The 25,017-nt window shown below is 34.9% G+C and overlaps 1 protein-coding gene across 1 annotated transcript in view; it reads right to left on the reverse strand.

Moving 5' to 3' along the window:
- The window catches only part of LOC149775038 (stalled ribosome sensor GCN1-like), a 218,870-nt gene that overhangs the window by 139,658 nt on the left and 54,195 nt on the right, over positions 1–25,017 (reverse strand). Inside the window, exons 16-20 of the mRNA XM_089943740.1 lie at positions 21,513–21,588; positions 16,948–17,107; positions 15,099–15,288; positions 6,017–6,141; positions 4,152–4,330 (exon numbers count right to left, since the gene is read on the reverse strand). Of these exons, the coding sequence (XP_089799866.1) occupies positions 4,152–4,330; positions 6,017–6,141; positions 15,099–15,288; positions 16,948–17,107; positions 21,513–21,588 (730 nt within the window). The remainder of the gene's footprint in view (positions 1–4,151; positions 4,331–6,016; positions 6,142–15,098; positions 15,289–16,947; positions 17,108–21,512; positions 21,589–25,017) is intronic.

Here is a 25,017-nt window from a genome sequence, read left to right on the forward strand (position 1 = left end):
GACTGAAATCACCAATCAATAAAGAAAATGACAGAAATTACTATTCAACCATCGATGTAGTTCCCCATATGCTGGAGAGTATGAAACTGATGCATCCACTGTATTTTCTATTATTGCATTTGACTCTGCTATTTCCCGAGTATCTATCAGATAACTGCAATAATCTCTGATGTTCTCTATTATATAACTGAGCAGGTTGAAGAGTTTAGACAAGGGATGGAATTTGGAGGGGATTCCCTAACACGGTGGTTTCACCCATGGGTTGCAACCCCAAACTGGGTCGCCATGTTGTTTTGGGTGGGTTAACAAGATCAACGTTAATAATTTGTATATTCCTGTCCACACATTTTTGGGGTATCTGATGGATTGCAATACTAAACTCCACAAACCTAATTTGGGTTGCCACCCAAAAAGGTTAAGAACCACTGCCGTAACATGTTTCCCAATCCTAGCTCTGAATACTCTGCAAGAGTAGGCTTTTATTATTTGTGTTGTTTACTACTACAACTTTAGCAGGCAAATGACGCATTACAAGCAACACTAGATACTTATGAATGTGCATTTGAATCCCACACCAAACACCAACACTACACAGGAATCTGATGAACATCAAGTATAATCTATTACTTTTCTGCTTCACGAGTACAAACTGGAACGAATTCAATCAGGGATCAGAGATAACCAGCCAGAAGATCAGCAGATTGAAGACAGTGATGCTCTCAAACTGACCCAAAGATTCAGTCATCCTCTATCTAAACATAAATATGTAAATCACTAAAGCTGCATTCCCTCCCAAAACCAACAATGGTCACCTGCTTAAAAAGAAATCCTTTCTGCAATGAAAATTTGGCCTTATTAAAGAAGTGACCAATCACAAAAAGGTCAGCATGATTAAAATATGTTATTTTAAGCAAAGTGAACTTATAAATGGGGTCACCTTTCTTGAGGGTGTCTTTTAGGAGGGACACCAATGTATTAAATTAACATGATTAGCAGGGTTTTATTAAGCTCAAAATAATGTAAATATGGATATTAACTCTGATTGCAATGTAAATAACGATGTACTGGAAATCATTCTAGCTAATATATTTTATGGTGACCAATTATTTTATCGATTTCATTGTGTCAAATATTCTACTGTCAATCCTCCAGTTCACTGAACAGTTTTAGCTGAGGTTTATTTTGTTGGCAGTCATTTAGTTGTGGTCATTATTATATTATTTTGGCTGATATTTACTTACAATGTCATGAAATGCTTTTACTTTTATGTTTTGTAGAGTCTGCACAATGTTCTCCAAGTATTATCCATTCACCACTGTTTTTATCTAAGAATCCAATCCTTGATATTTCTTCTTATGTTGAGTTTGATGACTTGCATTAGCTTTGACTACTTTGTTTGCAACCACTGACTCCTACAAGCATAACTGTACGACTAATGCTGATATTGCGGGATGAGTTTTGTTGCTGACAAAGCTTTAAAAGCTTTATGCCATCCTTCTAATGAACTGGTTGTTCTTGGCAGATCATCCTTGACAGGGTGATTCTGCAACCACTTCACATGTGGGAACAGTGGAAGACATCGACAAGCTCCTCTGCTGTTATTTCTGATGTAATTTGATTCGAAATAATCATCAACTGGCTCTACTTTATTTGGAAAATTCTCATCTTGAGTAATTTATTAAAAATGACTGACAACATCTGATGGTAGAAATGTGACAACATGCAAATTTCATTCTTTTAAAGTGAATTCTGGATCAGAGCTGAAACTGAAGACCCGATTCCTGAGTAGATCTCCATATGTTTAGACTTGGATGGAGAAAGTTTCCATGGAGTAGCATCTGCAAATTTTTCTTCAAAGACTGAGATGGCTGCAAACTCACAGTCAACAGAGATAGACCCTGGTTTCAACTTTCAGGATTGAGATCACACAGAATTTGAAGCATCAATGCATACGATTCCAGTGACTTTTTTTTCATAAGCACATAAACAGACAGAATTATTTTGAAACTTCCCAGTAACACATGAGCTTGGTGCTACATAAAAGTTTCAACTCACAGGCATGTCTTTCTTTTAATGTGATAATGGAGATGTCAGGACCAACAACAACAGGAACTTGAGAAATCGCATGCTGAAAGATATTTTGGTTCTACTTTCATACTCGGTTGCTTTATGATGTACCTCTATGACAACTATCGCTGCCGATACTCACTTAGATGATGGAGCCTGTAGATGACGTTCAAATGACTGGTGTCCGACATTTCCAATGCTGTATTCACATGAATTTGATAATCACAATTTACAATGCCAATATGTTTTTCGTCCTTGATCTTTTTTTTTGTATAGAGATTCTTACTTTTTGGTTTATGTACCCAGGTTGCATCAGATGTGTGCTTAATTTGTACCCACATTAGTCGAATGATAAATGAAACCAATATATTAATTAGAGGCAGCTATGGGTTTATAGAATACCCAGGTTAGATTACTTAACAGACATCTGAATCATATTTCATTAATATCTACTCATTTAATGGAAACTAATTTTATGGTTAATCAGCCATAATACAAATTACAGTTATGCAGATTACAAAACCAAGATGCATGCCAAACTATGCATGATTTTTGACAAGAACAGACTTAATGAAGTTTACTTCCTTAATTATTGTCAGCATGCTTTGTTTCATAATTTCATGGTGTTTGTTTTTGTAACCTTGTTGCTAATTATGTTTTTATGTGTTATCTAATACTGTAAAGACCTTAGAGCTTCTAAAGATTTGGTACTGTCCTAAGTCCACATTATTATTATTATTATTGATGCAATGTATGCTCAGCATAGTACAGCAATAATAAAACAAACATTTTTGAAATAGAGTCGATAAAATTATTGTCGATGTAAAAATTATCTATGTAATGAATTTTGATGAAACGGTAACGACTAAATCTGTTCAATGAAATGAAAATCAACCTAATTACAGCTGATAATTTGACAAAATGAATTTTATGATATGATTGTCGATGAAAAGAATGAGAATCCATCTAATATTGTCTGAATTACAGGCACAAGGACCACATGGATTATAGTTTTGCTGGCTCTAGTGTATATTTCTGCAAAATATTTTGGATTCTTTGCAAGAAAATTAAGCTTTAAGCTATAGTTGTTACTGAGTGATAACTCTTAGGATACCCATACTCCTTTTGTACCAGTATTTTTAGGCAATAGTTATTAAATCTTGGAATGTATGTCACAGTTACCCTACTTTTTAAAACTTCTGTCAAAGTACAGTTCTGGTCCTAAAAGGTGAAAGGTATTTAAATGAGACCTATATGCAACATACACACGCACACACACTCGCATGCATGCACACACACACACACAAATTCTTTAAAGATATAACATTTACTTTTGAGTATGAGATATCTTTGAAAACTTTTTCTGTTGCAACTGGTCATCTGTATACAAAATGACTGGAGTCCAAGCTAATTATTATGTATTAAGTTCAAGTTAATTATTATGCATTTGTGTAAGCTAACTATTAGGTATCTGGATCCAAGTTAATTATTAAGCATTTTTAATAGGTCCAAGCCAATTATTATGTATTTAGGTCCAAGCTAATTATTATGTATTTAGGTCCAAGCTAATTATTATGTATATGGGTCCAAGCTAATTAGTATGCATTTAGGTCCAAGCTAATTATTATGTATTTAGGTCCAAGATAATTATTATGTATATGGGTCCAATCTAATTATTAAGTATTTAGGTACAAGCTAATTATTATTTATTTGGGTCCAAGCTAATTATTATGTATTTAGGTCCAAGCTAATTATTATTTATTTGGATCCAAGCTAATTATTATGTATTTAGGTCCAAGCTAATTACTATGCATTTGGGTCCCAGCTAACTGTCATATATTAGTTGTTGTGCAATGTACGCTCCAAGGTTAGTTTCATCGAACCTTACATGTTTTTTTTATCCACTAACAGGGTCCATTGAAGTAATGTATTAATGAAAATATTAAAATGTTACTGTTTTAGGGACAGGTTGGAGAAAACAAATATAAATGTATATATTAAAACTTTGGGTGTGGTAACCATAGACTGACTGAATACACAAAGTGGGTATTGATGGGAGGTGATTCTCAGAGGTTAGAGTGTACCTTTCCACAAATGACTTGTCATACAGCTGCCCATCTTCAGTGAGGAAAATGCCATATTCATCTCGAGTGACCAGTAGTAGATTTTTGTCTGCAAGCAACTGTTTCACATGCTCTATCAAGGAAGGTAATACCCACTCTGGTGCAATTCTTACCAGAGTCTCTAATGCATTCAAATCATTCTGCAAATATATGGCAATAAAGAAAGATTTACAAAATGTACAGCAGTAACATAATACACAGTGCAACTTCAAAAAATATAGCTAAATTCTTTTGATAGACTTTACGGGAGCTAATAATGATGAAATTTCACAGCTATTATTCCATTTTCTGTAAACAATAAGACAGCAATTTGTAACCTTGTTAAATTTTTATGGTATTTTTAATAATTAATGCCTACTGATGATATTTTAAAAGAACAAACTGAAAGTAGTAAACTGTTGTTTATGGATGATGGAAAACTGAAACTAAAAATGTTATTTATCATGCCCAATTGTACAAAATACTTCTTTCCTTCTTTTATGTCTATTCAGTTCAAATATGAACATTATATGGGGATGTCAACAGTAAATACAACATTTATAAGGAAGGAAAAATAACTATATATGCTTATAAGAAAAAGAATAAAACAAATACATGGAGGTTTTTTTTATGGACTAGGGACATCAGTTACACAGGCATTGCAAAGGACCCTGCTTACTACTACCGGTATTTGCACTAAAGGGCTTTAAGCATAAGAACTTGTGTTTGGGAAACAGAATAGGAAGGAGATGCCATTCAGGGCCTTTACTCCATTAAATGACTATGTGGCATGCTAGAAATGCAACTAGTACAAGGCTTCATCCATCCCATTTAAAGATAAAGCTAGCGATATAAGGTTGGCTGACAAGGACCAGAATTATGTCCGAAATGAAGCAGAGAAGATGCACAGGTCTATGTAACAACATTCACATAAAACTATCAGAATATGTTGAATATTTCTTGAGTAATGATGAATACAAATAAGATCCTATGTAAAGATATAATGGCCATAACTTTTTTGAAAATAAAGCTGATGAGACAAATCTCATAAAATGGAAATCTAGTTCTATAAGACAATGTTCTTAACAAAATTTTCCGAATGCATTGAATGGTTCTTGAGTTATGATGATTGCAAGCAATATTCTCAATTTTAACATGCTTGACAAGGAGGACAACTCTGTCCAAAATGAAGTGGGCAATACAAAGCTATTAAAGGTACATTAGACAATGTTCATGTTAAATTGCATTGGAATAGTTTGGATGAATGGTTCTCAAACCACAACAATTACAAGCAACATGACATGTGAAGATAAAAATTTAATTGTCAAGGGATAGCGATCTATGCAAATGGAGTTGGCAACAAAAAGCCCATAAAAGGCACACCTCGGAGACAATACTAATACCTAACTCAAGCAGAATATGTTCAATAATTCTTCAGCGGTATCAGTTACGAGCAACATCCAATGTAAAAATATAAAGTTAACTGTCAAAACCCATAGCTATCCAAAAATGGACTTGATGCAACAAAATATATAACATACATCAAGGTCTATGAGAAAATGTACATGCCAAAATTGCATCCAAATATGCTGACTGGTTCTTGAGCTTAGCTCTTTACAAGAATTTAATACAGGGAAGTTGCAAAAATTGATTCCAAGTGGGCAACTCTTTCAAAATTGGAGCTAAAAGGTATATCTTCACATCGTATGCAATTCACACAAGTAGGAACCAATTATGTGCATTGGTTGCAGAGTTTTGGAGGTTACAATAAGCACGAACGGATAACCATAAGGACAAACAGAAATGAGGATTCCCATAAGCCTCCCACATCTGGCCCTAATTATCACCTGATCTTGTGGTACTCCAGTCTTCAAGCTCTTCAAACAGGTCTCACTGTTGATACGGATAAAGTTTCTAGCATCCAGTTTCAGTTGGAACAGGATGTCAGTCCATGCCCCAGGGTTATAAAACACTGGAAAACAAAAACACCTTGGTAGCTTATATTTCTTTCCATTCAATGAAACATTGTTGTGTTGACCTAATATTTTGGCAGGGTAAAATAAGATTCATTGATAATACTTATGCAATCAAATGTTAGGAATACATCAACTACCTTGCAAATCCAAGCTTCCAAAGCTAGCAAAAATGGTTATCACATCTTTCTGCTTGTTTTAGCAACAAAAATGCTTAAAAACATTGTCTACTTGCCAAGATGGCAGTCAGAGAAAGGTCATGTCCACCTGGATAAGGGCAATGGTACAATGGTACCAAATTCCATCCACATGCTTCCTCTTCCTGGGATATAAATGCAAGAGTATGCCCATATTTGTTTTGGAAAGTATTTTTGAAGAAACAATTTAATCAAACAAATTGTTTCTTCCTCAAATAAGATACTCAATTATAATATGCCGGGGAAAAAGATAAGTGGAAGAGGGAATTACATCCCTTTACTCTAATGTTCACCCTCTCTATGTATGTAAAGCAGCTTATAGTCACATGTGAGAGAAGAGCTTGAAAAAGTATTTTAAAAAATCATTATGAAGCCTCAAAGTGACTTCAGCCTGTTGCACTGCTGACCAGGTTTCACCCAAGTTGAAATAAGCACTTTGGAATGTGAGGTCTCTGAGGTAAAAACTTTAGAATATCTCAGACTTCCATCCTATGGCTTGTGGATTTTCGCTTATTTCTCTAATGGTACAGATTTACTTAAAGAAACTAGATTTGTCAGTAATATTAACAGACAAAATGAATGTTCCTCAACTTAAACTTGTTCCGTAGAAAATATATGTATATAAAAAAACTAATTCTGCAGACCAAAGTTTTGAAACTCTTGAAATGATTTTTAGATGGTTTTTGTGTTTTCTACATGATTTATATTGTGGAATGTTTCTTCTCTGTATCATCAGTGCTGCAGCTGGGAACAACATCAAAAGGCTGCACGGTTTTAAATTTTTTTCGCCCCAATCTCTTGAACCTGTTTGTACAAGATCACTGCACCAAGAATTCAGCAATTTTGTAGCAATTATCAAACTCATCTGAAGATGAAATGCTGTCCCTCAATTCTCTGTTTATAGCTGTGTTGTAACTATTAAGAATACCTAGTTCTAGGTACAAAAACCATCTGGTTTCATTAAATTAACCAGTTAAGCACCGATTTAAGTGTGTAATTAAACAGGTAACAATTTCTCCGAATGTGGAGGCATTTCTAACCATGCCTTGAATCTTGACACAACTCCATGGGTAATTCTTATTTTGTCTGGAATTTTAACAATTCCAATACAGCAGCAAGGTACTCCCTCTCTCTTCCTCCCTCCCGTCTGCTCAGGTGGCCTAAAGTGTGCACAACAGATGCGGGAGGTTGCAGGTTCAAAGCCAAGCCGAGACAAAAGAAAAACTTATAAAAATGGCACTAGCAGCTGCCTCACTGTCTTGGAATTGTATAAATACCATTATTTATTAAATACATGTACTCAGGCTTCACCTTTTTGTTTACACTGATACCCAAGGGTGACTTACGTATATTGTATAATATTTTGAAACACTGAGTCCAGTTCATCCTATGCCACACGTGCAATGTGCTTTCAATGGAAAAACTAAATACTTCTAGCACACAGATGATGTATGACTACATCATCTGTGCATAAATGCCTCACCTTAAGACTAAATCTTCACATTAAGAAACGTCTTGTCAGTGAGCGGTCTACTTAAGGACTTGCACATCTTCAGCTGTAGAGGTATGTGAGCTATTTATTAATTTCTCGTGCATAAATTACAACTATTGTACTACTACGTTTATTTTTGTATATTTTTTATGTAGCTTTGGCTAACGTAGTATAATGCAAATATTTTCTATTCTTGTTTGTGACTTAGCAAGAGATTTATATCAGCAATATAAAGTTGCATTTTTAAGAAACATTTTGTACCATAGGAGTCTTATTGGACACAGGTAGGTTCACTTCTGAACCTGTTTATTGCTTTGTAATTATTGTGCCAATAATGTAATCTGTATAGCTTACCATATATAACGTCATTTTATTGTATATGCCCGTGTCATGCATAGCACACAGTGTTAGATGTATTTTCAGCTGGTTGGAGTCGACATGGTACCAGCTGTAGAGCTAACCATACAAATTGACCATAGCAGCTGTAAAGCTGAACCATAGCAGCCGTAGAGCTGAGTGAACAGTTTTGCTGGTCAAGTAGCAGGTGATCAGGCATTGCTGACCAATTGGTGGGTGCTGATTGCTTGATTGGCCAAGCAATTGAATGGTGGTCAGTGACTACCTGGAATAGTGACTGCTTCATTGACTAGTGTGACTGGTAGCCAAGTGTGCTGGTGACGGGTTAACTCCATACATGTAATCATTTAGCTGTGGGCTAATTTTGGGGCTTGTTTTACCCAGTGTTTTGGGATTGTAAAGATATTTTGTATGATATCTGTCCTTTTGTTTTCATCATTTTACTCTCTGAGTAAAATACCTCATTTTTCACTATTTGATTGAATTCATTTTTACTATTTGAGTAAAACATATCATTTTTTCCATTGTTTGAAATTGCTGTGAATCATTCACCTTTGTCCTTGTACTGTGCAATGTCATTTATTTGTATTTTCATTTGTTGCATTATTAGGTTTGTGCAGATTATGTTAATTTGTCCCATATTTGAATCTTATACATGCACATGTTTATCATAATTCTTTTCTCATTCAATTCATTCATCATTAAACATTGCATTTGTATCACCATCAAAAGTGTTCTGTTATAAATCTGAAATCCAACCCGGTTATCTTGTTACCAGCATTAAGAGGTTCGTGTTAGGACTGGTTGACCTTTTGTCAGGATAATGGGACTGGGTGGGACAAGATGTAACAAGTCTGCGGCATGATGCCCCAATGCCAAACATTACTATAAACTGCCACATCATAGTGATATGACTGAATAATTGTTAAAGCCATGCTAAAAATCCAAATCCCCCTCTCTCTCATGTTTGATGTCAATTTGTACACCAGCTTCATCTGTTAACTCAGATATTCAGTCCAAAATATTGATGTCCACCTCAAATTACTCTAATTTCTTGGCCTAGATACCACGAAATGCACATGAACTGCTCATCACTACTTGCAGTACTCTCCCATTAACCCTAGCGACAAAAGCTGACAGTTTCACCAAATACGACTGCATTTCTTAAATGACAACCTTGTATTGTCGCAATTTGATCATTTCAAAACTATAGCAAGAAATCATTCCTGATATTTTATAAGTGGACTATTATTTAAATATTTTAAGTTGTAAAAGTGGTTCCAGGCTGGGTGTGCAATGTGGAAATTGTAGGTGTAGGATACGGAATCACAGACTGAATTCTGTATTGCATGCCAGATCAGCCATGTAAGATTAAATGGGTATGTAATAAAATTATATTTATAATATTCATGATTAAATTGGTGACAGATGCAACCATTTTGAAAAAAGGAACTTAATTTTTTCAACTATTTTGTCACGAATAATAGAAACAAGACGTTAATATCATTTAAGTCATACCTGGATCCCTCTGGAATTTCCATACATTCCTTAATGGCATAAAGACATACCAGTACAGTGAAAACGTACCATGTTACGTACCACCAGAAAAAATACAGTGGTACGCCTGTTTACTGGTAATACTGTGCACTTCTAGAAGCAAAACATCTCTACAATCTTGGAACAGAAGCTCTTGATTGTGAACAGAAGCACATGAAAAGCCAATGGAGGACTTAAACCATTTTGTGGTATGAGGTTCTTAAAAGTCAGAGGAGTCTCTGCTCCCACAATGGCATTTTGTTATAACAAAATAAATATCACTAAAATTAGCAGCATATAAACAAATTAAAATAAAATTCTATCCTTTTACCAATTCTATTCGGTATGTTAACATGAAATTGTTAATATAACAGCCTTTCTAAGCAGCCTTGAGAAATATAGGGCCAAACAAAAAAAATCTTCTATTATCAGAATGATTTGCATTTTGGGGGATTTAAAATAATTTTAGCATTCATGTCTAACATCTGATCTGTAATACTTTGTTTTAATAATGGTCAACCCTTGTAAGCTCTCCGTTATCATCTTGTATACACTCTTCTGGAAGTTTTTCACTCATCCATTACAAAAGGGCACATCATATCTGCTGATATTTCATAAGGTTTCTTCTAACCCCCCTCATTTTGGCTAAATGCCAAGTCATGCTGTAAGCAATGTGCATTTTGAAGACTGGACATAACAAGCGGTAGACATATACAAAGGTATACTGATGCCTCCTGTAGGAATGTCTTAATTACTAATACCTATACTTCCTGATATGAAGATTGCCATTGTAACAATGCTTTGCAACACTGTACACCAACCTACATATCTTGCCAATCCAAAACTGTTTCTGGCTTCATGACCTCCATATTCAGACAGCTTGTTTAACCAATGACAGCATCATTGAAGAACTAAAGCATGAATTTCTTCATCATCCTGCATACATCCTCATACAGCAAATGAATCAATAATTATTGTTTTTAAAACAAGGCAAATAATGCTGGAGGTACCACAATGACCAAAATACATCTCAACATGGGTTTCCACATTTTTCAAAACTTAGATTCTTTTGTGCCTTTCATTCCTCATCTGGAGGTGCTCCGATTTGTCATCCCTTGTTCTTGCCCTTAAATCCTTCAGAAAATATTCATACACAGCATCTTAATCTTCATCAGAACTGGTAAAGAGTGAGCAGCCTATAATGAACCTGTCTTATGAACAGATCTTCAAGTCCTATCTTAAGATATTAATGAAATATCCCCACCATCTGATGTGAAACTAAAACCAATGAAACAGCTCTAGAGCAATCTGCTGTGCCTATTCTGCAAAATTACCAGGGCCTGAAGGCACTCTGAGCGAGCATGCACATTGCAGCTCCTTCTCTTCTGCCCACCACCATCTAGACACCCATGACAGAACTTGGTCTGGAGTTGGCATAACTGGATGCCAGGCAACGTCTGATTCTCGAGTCCAAGACTGGCTATGATGAGAGAGATCACCATACCTAGTCCCAGTTTTAGAGGCAATGGCCAAGGCTGTGCTGGAACTGGAGTCACAATCTGGGGCAGTCAATCATCCAGTACATGTCAATCAAGGGAATGACCACCATAGCCATTATCAAAATCTCTAAATAGTGATGGGTTATCCAGGTCTGTTCTGAATGGACCACCATACCATATCAGTAGTCCCCAGTCTGTACATTGCTTGTACATACGTGCCTACCCCTGGCAAGAAAAAAGTGTAATCCAAGTGAAGAAAAAGAGTAATACGAGCAGAAAAAGACAAATCCACATGTAACATGATACAAATTCAATGAGCATGTGTACAAAATGATTTTACCCCTCAGGTCTTTTAACATCAATTACTGCTTCAAGTTTTCATATGTAGCACATTTATATTTAAAAAGCAACAGACTCTCATGCTATATTTCAAAACACTTTGTACCCAGACGTGCCAACCCTGATGAGCCCGTCTCAGTAAGGCAGTTGATTTTTTCCTTAGTTTGACCAGTTTTCAGCAATGTGTAACAAAATACCATAAACTGTTATTGTAAAGCTGGAAAACCTAATTAAAAGTTTAGTATTCGGAACTTGTAGCGACGATAAACATAATGTTCAACTGAAACGTTTGTAAAGTACACGCAGACTTTATTTACCACTAGTACAGTTGCACAAATTTTAGTCCCAAACCCGATGGAGCTCAATGGCTTGTTGCTATCTCTCAACTTGATGTAATTTTTGGAAATTCTTTTTTCCATTTCAGATGACAATGGCAATCATATTTTCTGCAATGATTCATACTCAAACTGGCATGTGATGTCCAATATACACAATTGTGTCCTTTCCAGCTTTTATTCACAAGAATCTGAATATTCCTTTTTATTTTTCTGTGCTAATTATTAACACTTTTTAAGAAACTTATTTCCCTTTTGTCTTAAACATGCAATGCTTGCTGTACGCCATTTTAAAAAAATTCTATGACCAACAGTTTTATCATGTAGATGCTTTGCATCAACAAATATGTGCAGTTTAAAGCCTCTGATGTGCTGCTGTAAAGATAAGTCTGGTGCCCTAAAAAATTTCAGTTTTTCTAATATGAAACCCCAGATCAAAATCAAACATGGATGAACAAATTTTCCAGATTTTTTGGCAATGATCATTTTTCCATAGTTTTTGCTTGTATGTCGTAAGTCCGTATCTTAAGGGTAAATTTCATAAGACTTAAGGCAAAATCGTAAGAGTTGGCAGGTCTTTGTACCAGCTGAGACTAAGAATGTTTTGCACACCAGTAGAGCACCAAGTACTAGATTACTGAGCCTGGATCTGAATTCAGTTTATTTTTATTAGCAATACTGAACAATCTCTCACAGCCAGCATTCAAATCGTAAATAACTAATATTCCTTTCATAACCTGACAAAGAAGAAATTTATTTCTTCCAGTTATTGGGTCTTTTAGCTGGGAAATAAGATGGAAAAAATCAACTCTGTCCGTATTAAGTACATTGTCAGGTAGAATGCCAACTTGATACTTCCGCCATTCTCCTTCTAACTTATTGGCAGCCTTTCATGCAGCAAGGTGCATCAAATGACAAGAGGCAACCTGTAATGTACACTGATGAGACATTTTTCAAAATATAGAATGCAACTCCTTTATGAATTCCAGTCATCACTGATGCATTATCAGTTTATTCAAAGCATTATCATGCAAATCTAAAATGTTTTCTCTAGTGGTATCTACTGTTAATTCTGGCAACGAAATAAGAGCATTCTGACATTGCCCTTTTCAAAGTCTCTTACACAGAATGAGTACAACTTTCTGTCATCATAATCACTACTCCCGTCTGTGGCAATACTAAACGACCAAATTTTCATGGCTTCTGCAATTTGAAGTGAAGTATCTTCAGCGAAACACTGAATAATAAATTTTGCTCTTCTTGCACATACATATATTCTGCAATTTTGGAATCAGGAAACATCCGTTTGAACAAAGGACTAACATAGACTACTACCGCTAGGGGTAGTCCATGTTCTATTAAGAACTCGGCAAATAACACATCTGCAATTATAACATTCATGTCCACAATTGAGTTCTGCTGTAAAAAAGAAGTTACCTTAGTACTGGAGTTAGTATGATGAGCTAATTTAAGATTTCTTTAATTTTCAATCAAATTTACCACCATGAATAATATTAAAACCCTTTCCACAGCATGCAATGGGCATGAATCTGCCCAGGAATGGAATGCTGTATTATGTAATTCAGGTATTCGTCTCTGAGCAGGTTTTTTGTCTTTATTTAATCCATCTGTGAAATTATTTGAAAAACATTTTTGCTTTAGCAAATGCATTGACTAAAATAAATCTGACCTGACTTTTAGTGCCAAATACCTACAGACTGGTTCTGTACCAAATATGAATTAGAACAAAGAATCTGCCAGTAAAGATTAAAAATTAGAAAACCATTCTGTGCTCTCCTAAGTCATAAAGCTGCTAAAAATAGAATCTGAGGTCAATAGTTTGAAAGGAGAAACCAGCAGGTTTCTTGGAAATAGGACAGCCACTATAAACAGAACATATTATTGTCAGGAAAGTGTATGCAAGTCTACAGACAAGCGTACTCTTATGTCACAGGTATGTAGAAACCATCTTTTTTATAATACAGTCTGTGTGATTAATGGGATGTTAATAAAATTGAGAAAATAAATTATTGGGGGTTTTGGGGGAGGGGGATATACAGAAATCGCATAATCCATATATGTTTATGCAAAAAGGCATAATTTAGTGGAAAAAAAGCGTAATAATTATGCAAAAAGTGTAATGGATGGCATGTATGCTTGTATGCTCTAGTAGTAGAACTGTATGAAATGGCGAAGCTGTAACTGTGGATGTGGGGAGAAAATACGGCAGAAAATTCGAATCTTTTCCTGAATATGCCATCATCTTTCGGTTTCAAGAGGTTCAGTTATAAGGAAGTTGGCAACTGAGTTGGTATCCGTGGCAATGCTGATGGCATCTGCATCCTCGAGTGCAGATTTCTTTGCCATCTCAATAGTCCAAGTCAACTCCACATTCAACTGAGTATTTAGGAACAGTAAAATACTAGCATATACAGCTAAGCTGTGAAGTGGATGCTAAGAATTTGGATAAATGCAAGAATTACAGAAATGATAGTTACTATGAATTTATGATCATCTGTTAGATATAGCTAACAAAAAGGCCCAACAGTGAGATGAATTCTAAGTACTGTTGATCACAGTGCAAGCAATTAAAATGGTACCAATCAAATATAGTGCAAGCAATTAAAATGGTACCAATCAAATATAGTGCAAGCAATTAAATATAGTTAGATGACTGAACAATAAAATATTTGTCTATGATAGAGTGAGATTTACAAGAAAATGGATGTTACTTCTCTGTGATAAGAAGACTGAAGGATTACACCAAGTGGTGAGAAGGCACAAAGTGGACTGTATTTTGTGAGGCCTCCTGTGACAACATATAATCAAAGTGGTGAAAAGGCAAAAAGTGGACTGTATTTTGTGAGGTCTCTTGTGATGGCTTATAATCACTCAAAGTGGTGAAAAGGCAGAAAGTGGATTTTTTTGTGTGTGCTTAGAAGACATGGATTCAGAAGGTTGCAGATCTACTCCTAAAATATCTTACTGGGTCGCATAATGAAGAATAAATGTGCAAGCAATTTAAAATGTAGATTTTACAAGAAGAAACTAGTATCATCACTGTTCTGTCAAAATGAAAGATAGGAAATTCAACCTAACAAGATTTGCTATGAAGGAGGAAGAAGAGGATTGTTGTTGATGAAAAGAAGTACTGATAAAGATTTATCCCATTTAGTTTTAAAAAATTAGTTAATTACACACCTATGCATGGATGATGAGCAGGTATCAGTGTTGCCAAAGCAATGCTCTCAGCATCCTTGGGGTCAGCTTTCTGTACGGCTGTAATACAAGTGATTGCCTGGGACAGTATATGGGATGGAATAAACTTCTGTTGATCCTGTGCAGCATTCTCCTTATCTCCATCACCCTTCTCTTGATCTGGTTCAACCAGCTGTAAACAAATGTAAAAATTAAATTGAAATTGTTTTTCATCCAATTACAAATCAATATATTATTATAATAAAACAGGCCCACTCAAAGTAGAGTGAATGTAAACATTTTTGTGTCATTAAATTCATGTTAACTTCTGAAGATAGTTCTAAAACTGATTTAAAAATGCACTGACTGCAATTTCCAATTGTATATTATTAATGGTGCTAAAGTGATTTTCTAAATCAACATTAGCAAATTTGATGTTTTTGCAGAATGATATTATTTTATGTTCAGATACATATGTGTTAGGTTTTTATTGTAAATAAATAGGATACTGCACCTGTCTGTCTGTCTGTCTATCTGTCTATCTATCTATCCATCCATCCATCCATCTAATCTGATCTATCACTAGTCAAAAGGTTTGCACTACTGTTACTTCTAGCAGACAATTGTACCATTGTTACTAACTGTGGATAATCAGCCCTGTTTGGACAAAACAGAATGATCAGCCCAGCTTGTACAAACCGTAATGGCCCTGAAGCTGTAATGCTTTTAAATTGCAGAAACATTTTAATAAAGCATCTCAAACCAAACACTCCAAGAAATTTCATTAAATATGCAACATCTTTTCTTAAGAAGCAGGAAATTCAGTTTTACAAATGGTGGCTAAGGAAGGCACATCATTCATAGGGAGATATTCTCAGAATAATTCATTAGGATTGTCCTTAAAATGAATTCATGTGTTTCTAACAACCCCTTGTGAAAAGGTAGGGATATAGTTGGGATGTCAGTTTTATAAAAACACAGAAGAAAAAAAGAGAAATTTTAAAATGAAAAAGAGAAAAAGAGGTAAGTCTTGTAAATTATTGAAACAATAAAACCTTTACTTGACTTACCATCATAACCTTGAACAAAACATTGCTCTTACTGGTATAATACCTGTCTTTTAGTCCAGTTTGCCTCCATCTTCATCACCCAGATCCATATCACAAAGAATATGTCTGAATTAGCTCCGCTATGGCTATTCAAGTAATGAGTAATCGATTTTCAACAAAAACTTGAAACAAAGTAGGGACAATAGGGCCATTTTGGAAAAAGGAGTGAAAAACAGGGACTCTAATAAGTAGGAAAAGTAGCAAAAACTAGGGCTGCTGGAAATACGGTTTCCATAAAGAATTTTAAAAACTGGCAGAGCAATTTTGACAAGATAAAAATAGTAAATGCTAACAGGTGGCTGTACCCATACTGCCACAACAGATATGCCAAAACTGCAGGGCCACAGTATCAGCTCACCTGGCCTTGAGCCAAGGTGAGCAAATAAATGAACAAAGTAAGAAAAACATCATTATTTTCTAAAAATTCTAACTCATAAAAATACAATGCGCGTTTGCCACATAAAACTGTCCACATTTAAAAGGATAAACTTCACTATAAACTTGTTTGGAGAAAGTAATGTTGTCCACAAGTGTTTTCTTATGGGGGATTTGTGATTTAATCAACATATCAATACATTTTTTTATATTTTGTCATGCCAGTCTTTGTTGTATTGGTCGAATATAATGCCCATCTCCTGTTGTGTTTCTGTTTTGTCCAATTAATCTCTGATCCAACAATCTTGCATCACATTCTTCCCTAGCGCATCCTCTGTAAATCCTATATTATTTCCTAATCTGGTTACCTTTTGCTCCCTGAGAAGAGGAATAAACTCTTCTACAAAAGCTAGCGAGATAGAGGTGCCTCCAAGGAGGGACAAAATCTTCTTGACACAAGATACTGAAAACTTCCTCATGGCCCAAGATCTCCGAGTCAAGCAGAAAATGACAGCTTTGTAATATGGCCTGAAAAAAATAACAAAGATTTAAACTATGCAGTACAGAATGCCATGAAAAGTTATACTATCATTACCTGTCAAATACAGTCCTTCAGATGGTTACCATGGCAACACAATAATTTCAAACACCAGACATGATACTATATATGATCGAAAACACTGGTCTACAATGTTTTAGAAGTCATCTGCTTCTGAGATAAAATGTGCTATTTATTATGGATTTTGATGTGCTTAATTCAAATATGACAATTAAAACAACTGATTGGCTACTGTTTCCAAGATATTTAAATTTTTACATTTTAAGTCTATGTATATTGTGTAGATAGAAAGTTTTAATCATAAATTGTAAACCTAGGTCTTTTCATGTGTTTATGATTGCTTTACATGATATTTCACCTGTCCTGTTTATGTAAAACTTTAAAAAAACAGCAAAAGGGTTATATAAATAAAATTGATTATGAAACAAAAGGCAAAAAATCTATTATGTAAAAATAAGTACATAGTTTAGTCCTTTTTCAGTGTCTAATCAGCGCTTCTTGGCTTGTCTCTTGTATTCATTAAATGGAGCATCTCTTGTCACCATCCAACAATAGTCTGCAAGCATTGACTGGCTCCATTTTCCCTGATAGTGTTTCTCCATTGTTACAATGTCCTGGTGAAACCGCTCACTCACCGGGCTCGTTTCTCACTGCTCCACAGTTTGGTGGAAAAGAAATCAAGATGAGAGTGCAAAAAATGTATCTTTAGTGACATGTTGCAACCAAAGCTATTGTATGCCTTGAGGTTTTCCACCAACTTCCTATAGTTGTCTGCCTTGTTGTTTCCGAGAAAATTTGTTGCCATTAACTGGAAGGCTTTCCATGTCGTCTTTTCCTTGCCATGCAGTGCATGGTCAAATGCATCATCTCAAAGAAGTTCATAAATCTGAGGACCAACAAAGACACCTTCCATTAATTATCTTAGCTTCACTTAACCTTGGAAATTTTCCATGGAGATACTTGAAAGCTGCTTGTGTTTTGTCCTTGACAAAGTTCTTCATCAGTCCCAGCTTAATGTGCAAGGGTGGTAACAAAATCTTCCTTGTTTCAACAAGTGGATGATGCTGAACACTTTTCCTCCCAGGCTCCAATGACTGTTAGAGTGGCCAATCTATCTTGATGTATTGAGAACCTCTCGCACTGCTATCCCATTCACAGACCAAGCAAGTCTGCAGACCAAGCAAGAGAGCAAGAACCTTCAAATCACCACAAAGCTGCCACTGATGTTGGTCATAGTTTGTGTATCTCAAAAGTTGTTTCATGTTTTCATAGGTTTCCTTCATATGGACTGCATGACCAACTGGAATTGATGGAAAAAACATCGCCATTATGCAGCAAAACAGATTTAAGAATCATCTTCGATGAATCAATGAACAGTCTCCACTCATCTGGATCGTGAACAATGTTGAGGGCTGCCATCACACCATCGATGTTGTTGCAGGCTACAAGATCCTTTTGACAGTCACAGAACATGGAAACCCTAACATCACCTGCCAGGAGATTCCACTGCTGTAGTCTGGAGCCAAACAGCTCTGCCTTACTCTTGGATAGTTCCAAATCCTTGACAAGGTCATTCAGTTCACCTTGTGTTATGAGGTGTGGTTCAGAGAAGAAGGATGCAAGAAAATATGGGTCATGTGACATTTATGGTTCGGGACTAGAAGTTTCATCCTCTACCTTATCTCACTCCAGTGAAAATGATTCTGATGCATCAGGAATCAGCAGTCCTTCTCTGTGGGGGTAATGGGTGTATAGCAGATGGAATGTCTGGATAATGCACTGTCCACTTTTTCTTCTTTGACACACATTTCCCAACTGGAAGCACCATACAGAAGTAACAATTGCTGGATCTGTTGGCTCTCTCCAAATCATTGTCACTGCAAGAGGCATCGAATTCCTTTTCCTGTTCAACCACTGGCAAAGATTTGTTGGATAAGTGTTGCAGCATATGTGTGGGGCCCACCTCTAGTCAGCCAAAATAAAGGTGATAGGCTTTCTTAACCATCATGGTTCTACTGCGCTTTTGTGATGCAAAAGTCACTTAACCACAAACATAGCAGAAGTTATTTGCATTGTTCACACAAGTAAGAGGCATCTCTGCTCAATTTGGCTAAACAGAATTATGTCCCTTTGCAAAATCAAACACTGACAAATAAGAGAGCACGACACTCTATGATTTCTAGAGCTGATATAGGGCAATGTGTTCCGCAGAGTGATGTAAGCTTAATTATGATTGCATCATCCATGACTTCTAGGAATAACATGATGCAATTCATATCATGTATGATGCAATACCAGCTTCAGATTGCATCATTCATTGTTTTGCCTAAAAAGCATGTAGTCCAAACCCAGCCAAAGATGTATTTTAGTAATTTCTGGTTTAAATTGGGATCCTTCCCTTTTAATTCACTTATCCCCCACCATTCCCAAGTCAAGGGTCGTATATACGGACCCAGTATCATATCTTTAAAACTAGAGCAAATCTACAATTTTAAGCATCATTTTCATTCTCAGTGACCCCATATTAGTAAAGTTTAACAACATTTTGACAACCAGTGAAATTATACAAAGCAATTATTAAGTAAGGGAATGAAGAATATTTAATTTCCCTTTTATGTTCAACACTTACATGTATGTAAACATAAACACAATTTTATAATATATATGACAAATAAAATCTACATTTAACTAAACTTTTCTATAAATTTGCATACAGTATCATACATTTTCAAAATCAATTTTTTTGTGGTTACTCTACTCAGAAATATTTGTTTATGTAAGTGACTGTAAAGATCTGAGTGTGACTGCGTGGGGATAAGCTAATAACATTTCAGACCTTCTATTCATGTGCAGTTAGACAGAAAGAGAGAAAAATTATTCTTATACATACATAAATGCTTCATGTATTTAGAAAGGGCTTCAAGGTAGATTAGTCTGTATAACCTAAGACCCCATCTCTAAATAAGATTATTATTATTATTATTATCATTATATTATTATTAATATTAATAATATTATTATCATTATTTTATTATTATCATAGTATTATTAGTATTATATTATTATCATTATTAATATTAATAATAATAATAACATTATTATTATTATTATTATTATTATTATTATCATTATATTATTATTAATATTAATAATATTATTATCATTATATTATTATTATTAGTAGTATTAATATTATTATTATTATTATTATTATTATTATTATTATATTATTATAGTATTATTAGTATTATATTATTATTATTACTATTATTATTAATATTATTATTATTATTATTATTATTATTAATATTATTATATTATTATTATTATTATTCATAACACCAGAAGTCATAGCTAAATTAATCTTGGAGCTTAAATAACAAGTACTGTAATTTCTCAGTGTGCTTCCTACTTTTCAATCCAATCCAATCCAGAATGCAAGATTCTGTTTAACAGAACATGATATATTGATGACACCTAGGAAAAAAATTATGTCATCTGAATTGATCTGGATGTCTTATAAATCCTGACATTATACGACACAAATGAACTATCAACAATACAAGATGGGATTATGGAACATCAATTCAATTATATTAAGTGAAAAACATGTGATAAATACTAACTGCATATTTCTGCATGTAACCATGACAGCAAAGATGCATGAGCAGAATCTTATTCAATATTTAACTGCCAACAGTATGCTTCATTTTATTGATGGCCTGACTGAACAGGACTTTGGATGTGACACCCTTTCAAATGGAATATGGCTTGTACTATGTTGGTCAATTGCAATGTAGTATGTACCGTCTCAGTCAAATCAAATATAACTGTTACTGTGTCAGTCATGTGCATTAACCATTTACATCTTATGAAATAGAGCTGTTACTGTGTTCATCAAATGCAATATAGCATGTACCATCTCAGTCAAATAAAATATAGCTGTTACTGTGTTAGTCACATGCAATATAGCATGTACCATCTCAGTCAAATAAAATATAGCTGTTACTGTGTTGGTCCAATGCACTAAATCATGTACCACAGTAGAATGAAATATACCTCTTACTGGACAGTCAAGAGCAATATATCATGTACTATCTCAGTCAAATAAAATATTCCCATTACTGTGTTAGTCAAATGAAATATAGCTAACACTGTGACAGTCAAGTGCACCCATCTCAGTCAAATGACAGCTGTTATGATGTACAATTTAGTATGCACCACCTCGGTCAAATGAAATACAGAAGTTACTGTGCATGTCAGCTGCAATATAGCATGTACCATCTCAGTCAAATAAAATATAGCTGTTACTGTGTTGGTCAAATGTGAAAATCACAAATTAGTATGAACCCAACGATAAATAAACTTTCCCACCTTGACACCTTGTCATTCATTTTCTGAGGATACTCCAGAATTAGCCTCTCTGACAGGGTGACTATTCCCTCCAGCACTGAAATACAAACATTTTCTTTGAATTATGTGATACGGGGAATGCTTAATTAACAGCACAACATTTTACTATTTCTGTTATCCTAGTTAAAAATGCCTTTAAACAAAAAATTATTTTTATTTCTCCATGTTTAGTGTATTATTGATGACATCTGGAGAAATTAACTTCATGCCTTCATAAAAAGAGGGATTACATTAACTTCCAGTTGTAAAATGCTACTCCTAAGAGTTGTTCTTGAATTAAAATGGTGTGGGTGGATGTAATTGATATATATGCAAGGATTTTATGTTATTTTTGCAAGAATTATTTTCCTTGGTTTTTTACAACAAATGATGACTTGTACTCAATTCATGGATTGTTTAAGGAGTTCTGTTGTTTCTACATAGGTGTTTTTTGGGGGTCTCTGAATTCATGCTTTTATACTAGCAGCAGGGACCATGATCTTTCAAAATCTCCCCAACTATGGTTTAACAAAGCACAACCGGTAATACTCTGTAGTTTTGTGTCTGCTGATCATGCAAACTGATAATGGTTTTTCCAACTCAATAATCCAATATTAAAGAATTTGCCTTCTGTATGGTAACTATGACAATGAATAAGAAGCCATTAGTTTTATATCTCTCTTTATATAAGATTCTCTCAACAGACTTTCAGGATGAGAAGTCCTTGACTCTTCATTCATGAAACTCAGAAGTCCAGAGTTTATTTCTGAGATTATCTGGCATAAACTCTTGGAGTCCTTCACTTTTAAAAGGATGGAAAAAAAATAAAACAATAAATGATCAGGATTTTATTTCATATCTGGATTAAATTCTCAGCCTCATAAGAACATGTTTGAGAGAAAATATTTTTTCAGAAACTTTCAACAGTAATTTACATCATACTGCACTCTACCATCCATAAACTAATTTTTTTCAAAGAAGTTTTTCTTAATTTTTTTCATGTTTTTTGACTTAAAAAATGTATATATGGCATTCAGAATTTTATTTTTCAAGTTCACAGTTCTGCTGACATTTGTATCAAGCATCCTTCAACATCCTCAAAAAGGAATCAGATCAGTATTAAATGTACATTCAAGTTCTCTTCACTGTCGTCACTTGTGCTCACTTTCCTATATTTTTGTCCTTTTGTCACCATTAGTGTCATTTTCATCACAAGTATATTACCCAAAATGTGTTTTGATGAATCCTCTTTACGAGTCGGCATTCTTTTCTGCAGCATTTTACAAAATGTCTACATACCGGTATAGTGTAATGCCTAAGTCTAAATCACCATTACTAAAACAGCAGTTATTTTGACTCTTTTGGAATATTGATGATTTGACAATACCAGTACTGTCCAAATCAAACTCTCAGAAAGTTTTAATAATTTTTATGATTCATATAAACTACTTTTATTTTAAACACCATTTCAACAAAAATGGGCATCACTTACTTCAAACAGTTGCAGGTGCTTACATACACACTCAAAAGAATAACAGTTTCTCTAAAGTCATGTCAGAAAAGCCTTCAGAGGGACAATCTTTATCCAAGGATAATTACAGCGACAAGGATTAACTGTTAATGAGCCACACTGGTTTCATGTCTGTTTACTTAAGTCAAGCCTTTAGACAGTCCAAAGTTCTGGCATAGCTAACCAAAATATAACAGAGGGTAGAGTCCTGTGGGAATAGGTGGCAATGCATTTGGAGAGGAAAGGGTGCTTCCTTACTGAATTTCACACATGTTTGACCTGGATTTCATGACAGCTGCTATACAATCTGATTAAAATTGAGAAATCTGATACAAAGATCTGACAGGTAACAACTAAAGTTCATGTTCTGGTAAACTTTGGAATTTCCTGTTACCATATTTTGAGTACTGTATAGCCGCTAACTACATAGACCATGATATGCTGTCATATAATGAGCAAGCAGATCAACATCTATGTTGTTTGTTCTAATGATTACTCCTAACAAACTGCATAGATCCAGATATGCCAGCAAATTATGTGACTGCAGATCTGTGTCTATGAAGCTGGACTCAACTAATGAGTGATTTCATATCGTTACCTATAAGAGAAAGCAACAAATTATACAGTGTATCAGAAAACTTGAAGAACATAAAATTTTAGCTAATTGCACAAGATATTTTCTAATGTCAATACTGATGAATTTGATTATCATTTCATGATCAGTCTACATTTGTATGAGACAATGGCATATATTTTTGGAGGAATGCCAACATCGGAAAGAGAAAATTTTGTTTCAATGATTGAAAATATTTTACTACTGAAATCAAGCTATTAACAATAATGGGATTGGTGACTTGTTTTACTTTCCGTTGATCTCTATCTCATCATTACAATCAAACCTGGTTATCTCAGTTACATCAAGGGGTGTAAAAAAAATCATCAACATAACTGGGTCCGGAAATATCAGGGTTTAGTTGACAAATCTACTGCAGAACAATAATTATGCATCTAAAGTATCGAAAATGAAGAGTTTTATTTAGAAAAACAAATGGCATTTCTAATGCACAATAAAAATAATAATTCAGTCATGCCAGGTTGCAGAAAAAAGAAGATTGGAGGTCTTTTAAATGAGATTTAGTAACAAGAAAAACATGTTTACAACGCTCAAGTTACTGTATCAAATTCAGTGGTTTAAAGTTGTTTTTATCTCCCCGTGAATAGCCTAATCCCTCTGGTAGCCTCAGCAAGACAAAAGTTTTTATTTCCCTGTGAATAGCCTAATCCCCCTGGTAGCCTCAGCAAGACAAAAGTTTTTATTTCCCTTTGAATAGCCTAATCCCTCTGGTAGCCTCAGCAAGACAGAAGTTTTTATTTCCCCGTGAATAGCCTAATCCCTCTGGTAGCCTCAGCAAGACAAAAGTTTTTATTTCCCTGTGAATAGCCTAATCCCCCCAGTAGCCTCAGCAAGAACAAAAGTTTGTATCTCCCTGTGAATATTCTAATCTCTCTGGTAGCCTCAGCAAGACAAATGTTTTTATTTCCCTGTGAATAGCCAAATCCCCCTGGTAGCCTCAGCAAGAACAAAAGTTTTTATTTCCCTGTGAATAGCCTAATTCCTCTGGTAGCCTCAGCAAAACAAAAGTTTGTATCTCCCTGAGAATAGCCTAATCCCTCTGGTAGCCTCAGCAAGACAAAAGTTTTTATTTCCCTGTGAATAGTCTAATTCCTCTGGTAGCCTCAGCAAGACAAAAGTTTTTATTTCCCTGTGAATAGCCTAAACCCCCTGGTAACCTCAGCAAGACAAAAGTTTTTATTTCCCTGTGAATAGCCTAATCCCTCTGGTAGCCTCATCAAGACAAAAGTTTTTATTTCCCCGTGAATAGCCTAATCCCTCTGGTAGCCTCAGCAAGACAAAAGTTTTTATTTCCCTGTGAATAGCCTAATTCCTCTGGTAGCCTCAGCAAGACAAAAGTTTTC

This window comes from Sinohyriopsis cumingii, chromosome 19 (assembly GCF_028554795.1).
Source record: "Sinohyriopsis cumingii isolate HCF-2022 chromosome 19, ASM2855479v2, whole genome shotgun sequence".
Taxonomy (NCBI): domain Eukaryota; kingdom Metazoa; phylum Mollusca; class Bivalvia; order Unionida; family Unionidae; genus Sinohyriopsis; species Sinohyriopsis cumingii.